General features: G+C 31.5%; 1 protein-coding gene across 8 annotated transcripts; it reads left to right on the top strand.

Moving 5' to 3' along the window:
* The first annotated feature begins 210 nt into the window (after positions 1-210).
* On the top strand, positions 211-6,310 carry LOC100784475 (probable protein phosphatase 2C 55). 8 transcript variants are annotated; one of them, XR_005889050.1, is made up of 7 exons: positions 211-752; positions 2,308-2,632; positions 3,314-3,463; positions 4,229-4,519; positions 5,526-5,599; positions 5,698-5,888; positions 5,967-6,310. XR_005889050.1 is itself a non-coding variant. In XM_041010506.1 (6 exons), the coding sequence occupies exons 1-5, from the start codon at positions 451-453 to the stop codon at positions 5,991-5,993; spliced, it is 1,095 nt and encodes a 364-aa protein (XP_040866440.1). In that variant the 5' UTR covers positions 211-450; the 3' UTR covers positions 5,994-6,004; positions 6,083-6,310. The 8 variants fall into 8 exon arrangements, 4 of the variants coding, with proteins under 4 accessions (XP_040866440.1, XP_025981998.1, XP_025981999.1 ...); XR_005889051.1 differs by having other exon boundaries at positions 5,541-5,599; XR_005889049.1 differs by lacking the exon at positions 5,526-5,599 and having other exon boundaries at positions 5,967-6,004; positions 6,083-6,310.
* The last annotated feature ends 4,710 nt before the right edge of the window (positions 6,311-11,020 follow it).

The raw sequence follows: 11,020 nt of genomic DNA on the forward strand, positions 1-11,020 counted from the left end.
AATAATTTCTTAAATTATTTTAAATAAATATGTTAAGTTTAAAGTTTAATTAAATAAAAATAAAAATAAGAATTTGATCAAAATTAAATTTTTTCTAAAATAAAAAATAAAACGTCATCATTTTAAAATAAAAGAACTAAAATTAAAAAAAAAAATTAATATCTTAATTTAAAAATAAAATAACCAAAATTATAAATTGAGATGATAATTTCGTTTAAGCCATAAAAAAATTCAAATTTGAATTGAATAAAGAGACACCGCATGTAACAAAATTGGGTGAGCTTTGAACACAAGTCGGAGTGGTCTAGCTATCTCCCTAGTTTTCTGAGGCTCTAGTGGAACCGAACAGAGACAAGAACAACCGCCCAGGAATATTCCATTTCCTTTATCCTCGGTGCTTCTGTCCCCTTTCTCGGATCTCAGATTCATTCATTCACACATTCCACCTCAATGGCCGCTCCCGCCTCCAACGCTGTGCTCCTCGGAGACGTTCACTTCGACGACGTCGCCGCAAAGCCTTGCGGCGTTCACTTCCGCGGCGAAACGCGGCGAGGCGCGCTCCGAGCCACCGTGAATCTCCGAAAGCCGAAAACGTTGAGCGGTATTCTGAATTTCGGGTGTTCCACATCGGATGCAAGTTGGAGGAGCTGGAATCCGAGTTCGCTCCACAGGAACTCGTCCTTCGCTTGCTGCTCCGCCGAGACAACGCCGCATGTTCAGCACCTCGCAACCTCCACCTTCTCGATTGACCAGTACGTGTGTTGTGTCTTGTTTAATGTTTGCTCTTTATGTTTTGTTATTTGAAATTACGTTTTAGTCCCTAATTTTGGGACAGGATTGGTTTTTAGCCACTTACTCACTGTACCTAGAGTGTGTTTGGCACAGCTTTGTGAGCTGTTTTTCAGGTTAAAGTGAAAAAATAAAATCAAAATGTAAAAGCTAGTCTCTCAGTAGCTTTGAACTTAATGTGCGTAACGAGGAACCACACACACGTACTTGGTGTGTGTTTGGTTTACCATTTGGAGATCGCAAACGGCCAGCCGCTGAATCAAAAATTATAAATTCTTATTTCTCACAAAATGTGTACGGAAATGTGTGCCCTTCAAACAAACGTTAAACCAAACACCTCCTTAAAAGATTAGAATTAGTTCATATAAACACCTCCTTAAAAGATTAGAATTAGTTCATATGAGTGATTGACCCTTTTAGGTCACCTTTACAAATATTTTATCAAAATAGGTTTTTTCTAAAACAAATTAATGACATGGGTTTGTTTTGACCAAAGTTTAGGGTCAAATTGACAATAAGAGGACTTGATAGTCTAATCAACAAGAAGGATGAACTAGCAATTTCAAATTGCTGAATGCTGGTGTGACAAACCAACAATTTCAAATTGCTACTTTGTCACGTCAAAACAAAATAACTATCTAAAATTGTTGTTTCATCCTTTTTGCTAAGTCGATCGTCACATCCTCAAATTGTCAGTTTGATCCTGAACTTTGGTCAAAACAGACACATGCCAATAATTTGTTTTAGAAAGAACCCATTTTGGTAAAAAGGTTGTAAAAATGACCCAAAAGGGTCAGTCACTCTAGTTCATATACTTAAAAATGAACGAGGAACCAAACACACACTTATAAGATTATAATTAGTCCATATACTTAAAATGGATGAATTTGGTTATCGTATTTTTTATAATTGGTGAATTTGGTCCCTCTTTATGGAGCTTAGCATACTAGGGTGAAGGATGCAATTCACCAATTGTCAAAAAAAATATGAGAACCGCAATCATCGTTTTTGAAATATGGGGATTAAAATAAAGTTTTGACTGAAAATTGAGGGACTTCAAACATATTTTATCCCTTTTTTTATGTAAAATGATGTAAAAAATGATTAAAATGAATGATTTATTTGTTGTTAAGGTTAACATATTGTATAGTTAGGGACTAAAGTGACTGACGGTTATATTGTAAAGAACTAGAATGAGAGTTTACTATGATGTTTTTAATTTAGAGATAACCCTTGTTTTAGTCACTGGCATTGTATATGCTAGTTATTTTAATGTATGATTTTGTTGAATGATTAATGTCTAACTCTGAAAAACATTATTTGTTGTAGTATAGTAAAAAGGTGTTAATGTTAATGTGAATGACGTTTTCCAAAGACAGGACTAAACTAAATTTTTTACTAAAGTTAGGTGCTACAATGACCTACACATTTGGTATCAAGATTGAATCATGGTTTACTCTTTCGATTTATCTTTCCCATGATTACAAGGTGAATATGTTGAATAATGTTGTTTTTCAGGACTAATTTTGGTGGCGAGAGGTTGAAGCTGTTTTCGGGGTCATGTTACCTACCACATCCGGATAAGGAGGACACAGGTGGAGAGGATGCACATTTTATTTGCACAGATGAACAAGCAATTGGTGTTGCAGATGGTGTAGGTGGCTGGGCAGATGTTGGTGTTAATGCTGGACTCTTTGCTCGAGAACTCATGTCTCATTCTGTTAGAGCAATTGAAGAGGAACCCAAAAATTCTATTAATCCGGCTAGGGTTTTAGAGAAGGCTCACTCATGTACAAAGGCCAAGGGTTCATCAACAGCTTGTATCATTACCCTTACTGACACGGTATACATATAATATTATTTTTACAATCAAAAGAATTTTCTTCTTTTTCTGTAGGACTGTACTATGATGTAGGAGGACTTCTTTATTGCATTTTTAAGGCTATATATGAAATATTTGTTTTTTTTTTCAACTTCTGCTTCAACACAGTTTTTGTATTTTTGCTTGATATACTCTTTGTTGACTTTATCAATATTACATTAGATTATGCATCGTATTCCATGTCACATGATGTTTGATGTAAAATCTTGTACAATAAAACTAGACTCTTGTCTACATCCAAAATCAGAGTTATATTTATCTGATAGTGACGAGTTTAGCATGTCTCTACTGTTAGGTTCCTTTAAAAAACAATAAATAAATACTTAGGGAAAAGAGTTAATTAATTAAAGCATGTTCAGTTTTTGCAAGCTTATTCTTTTTCATGTATTGGTGATTTTTTCTCTCTACTATAATCATGTTAAAATACGGTCGAGGCACAAGCACGTCAGCACACACATTGTTGACTCTTGCTTAACCTGCTGTTCCTAAGACCCAAGTTTTCATTGGTGTTTTAGGCTGCATCTCAATTGACTTTAGCCTGCCGGTAAAATTTATGCAGCTTGATTTCTCGAGTGTAAAAGGAAGTGACAGAGTAAATCAAATGATTAGTTTACTTACTATGTGTTTGGTTTCTTGGTCCAGGGACTACATGCCATTAATTTGGGTGACAGTGGGTTCATCGTGGTTAGAGATGGATGCACCATTTTCAGGTCCCCTGTTCAACAGCATGGCTTCAATTTTACATATCAACTGGAGAGTGGCAATGGAGGTGATCTACCCAGCTCTGGTGAGGTAAGTTCTCACATGAAATTGCTCACAGGATTTACTTCCAAGGATATTTCATTAGCAATATAGTAATCTCAAAATTAAGGCTCTAATTTGTTGAGACAGTACGTTCTTACGTGTTTTTGATGGCGCCGATGCCAGGGAGTACTGGTTGAGACAGTATACTGCTACTCCTACTGTTTCTGACAGTACAGTTCTGGTTCCATGAAACAGAGTTCGCAGCACTTTCCTTCAACCTCTTGTGATTAATATGTGAAGCAACTGAAGAAAATAGATTGGCATTTGGAATTTCTTTTTTATCCTATTTTGTGATTGATTTCATGAAACTTGGGGTTTGATTGGTAAAGGTGATAATAAAACAGGTGATTTTATTTTTTGTAAAAAAAAGAAAAAAGAAAAGGGAGAGGGGAGTGAAAATGGAGAGGCTTTAATTTTGCCTTGTTGGTACATGGTAGGGAGGGTGAAAAATGAAAGGTGCATCTCACTTTCAATATTCCCTTAATTTTTGTATATTACACACATGCAAGATGATTTGCAGATCAAATTTTTATTTGCTTCAGTTTCCTCTCTTCACCCTTAGCATATACGAATCTAATACAATGAAATTGTCCGGCAGAGTATTATTTGTTTTTCAGTCTTGCCACAGTCATCATCCTAGAATTATTCCCTAGGAAGCCACATAGCTGATGAAGTTTGTGTGTTTCAAAACAAGTTCATTTATATTTCTTGAAAATAAACAGGCTAACACATCTGTCACAATCACATATCCAGGTCTTTACAATACCTGTTGCCCCAGGAGATGTTGTCGTTGCTGGAACAGATGGATTGTTTGACAATCTGTACAATGATGAGGTCACTGAAGTTGTTTTACATTCAGTTAGAGCTGGACTAGAACCCCAAGTAACTGCTCAGAAGATAGCAGTACTGGCTCGTCAACGAGCACTGGACAGGAATAGGCCGACACCATTTTCTACGGCTGCTCAAGAGGCTGGGTTCCGTTATTATGGTGGCAAACTTGATGACATAACAGTTGTTGTGTCATACATAACCGGCTCAACATGTGTGAGTTTTTCGCCATCTTAGCTTTGCTACATTTTGTATATTCATATTTGTCTACAGGGACTGGGTTGCCAGCCTTGTCTGTCATTTTTGACCTGAATGCACTACTGCTTCAAAATTTTATCTCAAACTTGAGGTGCTTACTTGCTATAGTGATATATTTGTATACAAAATCCTGGGCCACGAAGATGCCTTCATCTTCTTCTCACTTTGCATTTTATACACCACCAATTATTTTGGTTATCTGTAAAAGAAATTTCATGAATCTGACCATTGATCATCAAAATCAACTATCCCCTTACAAACAAAAGCTGCAAAACCAAATTCGATTATTTCTTGAGGGACATATCAATATATTTACAGGCTAAGCTAACCCTTTGGCCGAGCTAGGATCTTTAAAAAAGATAAGGTAAATGGGTCGAGCCATTTATTTTTGGGTAAGTTACACAAATCAACCTTGGGTATGGTTAATTGAAATGTAACCCATTTTTGCACAAAAATTGCACTTCACCCTACTGAATGGATGCCATTAATTATGCTGTTGGTTGACTCACCACAGTTAGCCATGTTTGAGTTACACTCACAGGCATGAGCATGCTTATCCCACTATGTGAGGCAGTAGAAAGGGAATAATAATAAATATAATCATATATTCATAAAGGTGACTTAAAATTGGATATGAAAATGGTAGATATTTATTTTTGAAGGAAATTTATGGCCACATATTTTAAATGTAACTATTGAAACTTGGAATTATATACATGGTATATATAAGATAATAATGCACAAATATAATTACAACTATCTAGGAAGTAAATATAAACAAAATTTATTCATGAACTATCAGTGTGACAATGTCAAATCACAAGTCTACAAAACTTGGACTTGACACGTTTAAATTATTGAGTCTGTGTCTACATTTAAGTTTGTCACCAGTGGCTTGATGGTTTTTTACAATGTGCAATGTGGTTTTGGTGTTGTGCAATTGTTAAAGTTGGTCCATGTCTAGGATGATTGGAGCCAGGCTAGTGTGTTCGTGGAAGTCAATGAGGGTTTTGGAATGGCAACAATGGTGTAACGGAGGTTGATTAATGATTCACTGAGGGTTGTCTTTTTGTAGAGGTTGATAGTGTTCTTTTCTGATTAATTTGATTGCAAATGGTGTTGTTTCCTGGAAATAGGTGTTTGAGTTTGGTGAGGTGGATGGCAGCGCACAATGGAAAGACTTTGTAGTATGCAAAGAGATGCAACAGTCTATATTTTAGTTGAGTTTCTGCCGTTTGAGGTTTAGGTTTTCAAAGGATAATTTTATTTGGTTCCGATTTCTGATTTTGGATGGGACAAGATGGTGTGTGTTAACAAGGACGATAAGGTTGTGCACTTTTCATCGGTTTTGATATGTAGCTTCTATCTGTGGAGCTTGCTTGTAATGCTGTTTGTGTTTGTTCAGAGATTCAATTGCTGGTGCAATATGTAGATGGAGTTTTGGTGAGTATGTTGGCTCTGTTTTAGTGTACTTTGGGGTTATGGAAGAGGGGTTGTGATCATTTTCTGGTTCTGTTTCAGCGAGGGCTCAAAATCAGGGGATTGGAGTGTATGTTGAGAAGCTCTCATCTCAGTAGGGGGAGTGCAAGTTTTGGGTCAGAATGGAATTATGTGTTAATTAGCCAAACTTCTAGTTTAGGATAGTGTGAATTATTTATTCTTTGTTTACTTATTAACAAACTAACTAAACAAAAGGAATGCATTAAAGGAAACAACACCATTTGCTGATGTTGCTGGTTAAATGCAAAACTGTTGTGTTTTTATTATTTCTATTTTCCTCTCTGATAACGTGGTTGAGGCAGATCATGTTTCCTCCAAACTTGAAGTCCGCATGAATAGCATTCATGCCAACAGATACAACCTTATCATGGGTGTTGCCATGTGCACCAGACATATTGCTTGTGCACCCAGTATAGAAAATGAATTTCTCAAAATGTCCTTCATACAGATTATGTAATTCATATGAGTTATACGGATGAATTACGTAATCCATATGAACTTTCGTGTTATTAGCACGATGCTCTAACCAACTGAATTAATAGGTCAATTATGTTATTAAATAAATAATATTGTTATATATAACAGTAAAATTTCTAATGTATATTTAATGCGTATGTAAATTTAAATAATAAGTTTTGTGACAATTAATTTGATATAACTTATATGATTAGCTAATCCGTATATTTTTTTATGAATAAAAAACATTTATTATTTAAAAAAATATACTCATACGGATCACTTGTATTTTTGAAAAATTCATTTTTTATATTGGGTGCATAAGCAATATGGCTGGTGCACCTAGCAACATCCCCTTATCATTTGGATTGATGGATTATTGGTGGAAAAAAGGTTGTGGCGTTTTTTTTTTAATATTACTCATTTGATTTCAATAATTTCACAAACTTTATGTGAATTGAAAAAAATCAATATATATATATATATGATATTCTTTTAATATACATTTTTTTTTCAAAATAAATATAACAGTAACAGAATGTAAAGAAATCACTGGGGAAGAATACTGTGGAGTAAGTTTTTTTATATACTTTTTAATGAAGGATACAATATCCTTTCCTTACATGGATGATTATTAAATTGAATGAATGATTTATTTATGTATGTTTAATGAAAAAATTATCAACCGATAAGATTGACACAAGTGGTAACAACTTATGTTTCTGGACAAAGATTTGTCACTACTTTTAGCGGACACAATTCGTACCAATATCATAGTCTAACAGTTTTTTTTTTTTTTACAAAATTGTCAATCATTTATTGCTTAGAAATAATATATAATGCTTTAATTAAATCAATTAATCATATCTTCGAATATAAAAACACTTTAAGGATTTGTTGGAATCTCCTTTTTAACGTAACAAGATGCATGGAGTTTATGTTCGATGTCGTTGAGTGTGAATGAGTACGAGAGCAGAGGCAACATGAAGTGAATATGTTAATATCATAACAGAGTTCTGTAAAAACTCCTTGTTGCATCAAGCATCTCTCTGGTATTTAGGTATTGCCTTAACTATTTTGATTTTACAAATTTTTTAAAAATATAAAATAATATTAACTGAAAGGAAACACAAAGTAAACCAACTAACATTTCTATGCTTCCTAATTTCTTCAAACTCATAAGCTAAATATTTGAATTGGACATTTAAAAGTGCATCTTTCGTGCTAGGTGGAAAAGACAGCATAAATTAAAGTTTTTGTTTAGTCATTGCCATCTATCAAACATGTCTTTTTGTTTTTTTTGTCCTATCTTCAAACATATCGTGGGATACAACCAATGGACCCTTCATACAACACATTTTAAAACCATCAAACCGATGGGCATCTTATATGAAAGGCCCAAATTTCAAACTTTAAGATCGTACTTTCACTTTAAATTTGTTGTCCCTAAATTACACTATTTTTAACTATATGACATCATCAAATTGTAATTTAATTTTTCTTTTGAAGAAATATGACATACGTTATGAAGAATTTTCTTTTTCGTTATTTGGATATGTATTATTATGACATACAGAAATGTTTAATAGATACCTATAGGAAAAAAGGTTTTCGGGCCTACAAAAAATAAATGTATCGAATCATATAATCAATCAACATTACTTTTTTTTAGAAGATCAATCAACATTACTGAAAATAAATGCTAACCACATCTTTGTATTTTTAATATCAATACTAGCAATTATTTCAAGTCAATCAAAAAGGGTTATGTGCGGTGATAATTGAATCACGCTATTAAGGGGTGGGCCAAAATTTAGATCCTCACTAGAAAATAATTGTAGCAAGTATCTCGTAATTGCATTAGTGTTGACTAATTTATCATCAAACATATACGGACTCTTAATACGAATATAAGCAAAAACAAATCATTTTTTTAATGTAAGCAAAAAGATATCATATGTTTCTTAATTTTAAATATAAATAAATCTCAACTGATGTTACTTAATTTAATTATCCTATTTCTTAAATACCTTTTATTTAATTGGGAGTGTATTTTTAATAACCTTTTTTTATTTTTAATATCAAGTTTTAGGGTGTATTTGATAAAGAGAGATGTAAAAGAATGAAACAAGATGAAAGAGAGTATTAAGTTAGCTGGTTTAATTGAGATAAAAAAATAATGTAAAAAAATAAAAAATTTAAATGAAAGTAAGAATAATAAATTATGCAAAATGATTAATCAATTATGTTACTGTTAAAATTGTGAAACTCCATCACCTCTCTCTTTTGTCTTGTGTACGCTGATTTCTCTTTCTACTTTCACCTATTTTCTTGTCAATTTTGGATGAAAGTTTAAGCATATGGGTTCCACAATTTTTTTTAATTAAAACTTTAACTCGTAACAAACCTCACATTCTGTTTTTCCTTTCATTTCATTTCATTCCATTGCAGCTGCATCTCTCTTTGAACCGCTTGAACCAAACACACGTTTAATGAAGGTTAATTTAGGAGAAAAAGTTATTTTCTAAATCAGATTGACATAATTAAATGATGTTTAACTATCTTTTTTTAATAAATGTAAAAATAATTTTATTTTATTTTTGCTTATACTTAGAAATTGAAAGGAGTAAGAAATTTACACTAAATATTGACATGAGTCTTGCTAATCAGTGTTTAAGTGTACTGATTAAGGGATCAATATATTTTTTTATATTAAAATTCCTACTAGATTACATAAAATATCTTAGTGAAAGTATATTAATAATATTTTCAATTTCTTAATCAGGCCATTGATTAGCATTTGTTTAATTATTACTCTCTTTAGTCCAAATAATACTCCCTTCATTTCTTTAAGTTTCAGAATTTTTAAATCTTTTTGTTTATGTGATCTGTGATTTGCAAAGTTTAAGATCATATTAATTACTTCTTTATTAATTATATCCTTACTTGTTTTTTAATATTTAATTATTTGACAAGTGCATTTATTGTGGAATAAAAATAAAAGGAGGTAAAACAGAAAATCCCATGACTATTTTACTAAAATTAAGAAATTTATTATTTTCCTCAGTTTTTACGTAACAAACTTAAACCACATATAAAAAGGAATGAAGGGAGTAATCTTTTAAGATTATACACATTGATTAAGAAACATTCAATTAATACACATTTATACAAAAGTACCTTTAGTTTTCAACTACTCTTGTTATTAATTGTCCACTGTCCACCAACCAATGACAAATACATTTTTATCCTCCACCAACTTATTTCTATGACAAATATCTCTTTCCAATACAAATATTTATTTATCTTCTTAATTACATTTAGGGATACTGTTTGAAAAAATAGCTCAAAAAATCTAATTAAAAATATCATTATTTTGAAAAAAAAATAAAACGTAAAAAAAAATTATTACATTGAAAAAAAAGAAAAAGGTAAAAAGATTATTATTTTGAAATGGATGGAGTATTAGTAATGATAGATGAAAGTTGACTCGTACCAAATTGAAGGGTTAAATTACAATGACTAAAAATTGAAGTTTATACTTAAAGAGAAAAACTTTTTTATGCATAAATTAAAGAACAAAATTTAGACCAAATTCTTTATAGCTCATGAATTATGATGATGTTTTATAATGAAAATGTATTATGCATATTACTTTTTACATCTTCACCGTGAGAATTAAAAAAAATGTAAGGTAATTATATGGTTATGTTTGATAAAAATAGTTGAGAAGTGAAAAACTAATTTATTATATGTGTTTAGTAAAATTAATTATTAAAATAATTTAAAAGTATAAAATAATATATAAATAATAAAATTATAATTTATTTAAAAAGTGTAATTAGGAAATTAGATAAATATATTAATGATAAAAATAGAATAAAATATAAAAAATTAGAAATGAGAACTTTCAAAAAGTAATATTTTAAAAAATATTAGAAATTATTATAAATTATTATAAAAAAACCTTATTTACTGAATAATTAAACAAGTTTTTTAACTAATAATAAAATATAAAAATTAACTGAAATATTTTAACGATGCTCTAACACATTGCATGCATTTAAGAAATTGCAGAGATGCATCAAAGAGATTGAGTACTGGTTCCTTAAACGGCTTTGTTTGTTCAGCTTATCTACAAAAATTCAAAAAGGAAAATGATGGAGGAATCGAATATGTGGCCGAAATTTCGGGGAACAGAAAAAGAGCACACTAATATGTTTTCTTTCTTACTCACATTTTCGAAAATTTAAAGTTAATGAAAATATTTTGACATATCACTGCCCCCTCCTCTTTTTTGGAAAGGGGATTGAGCAATGAAAATTGACGCAAAACCCACACGGACAATAGAACACTGAAGAAACTAAAATAAGAAAACAGTAAATATTAATTTTGATTCTTAAAATATTACTCATCTTTCGCATTTAAAAGTGTCAAATTAGTGTTTCCGTAACACGTGACATAAAATTAAATTGTGTGTCACAGTTTTCCTATCAAATAAAT

Source organism: Glycine max, chromosome 16 (assembly GCF_000004515.6).
Source record: "Glycine max cultivar Williams 82 chromosome 16, Glycine_max_v4.0, whole genome shotgun sequence".
Taxonomy (NCBI): domain Eukaryota; kingdom Viridiplantae; phylum Streptophyta; class Magnoliopsida; order Fabales; family Fabaceae; genus Glycine; species Glycine max.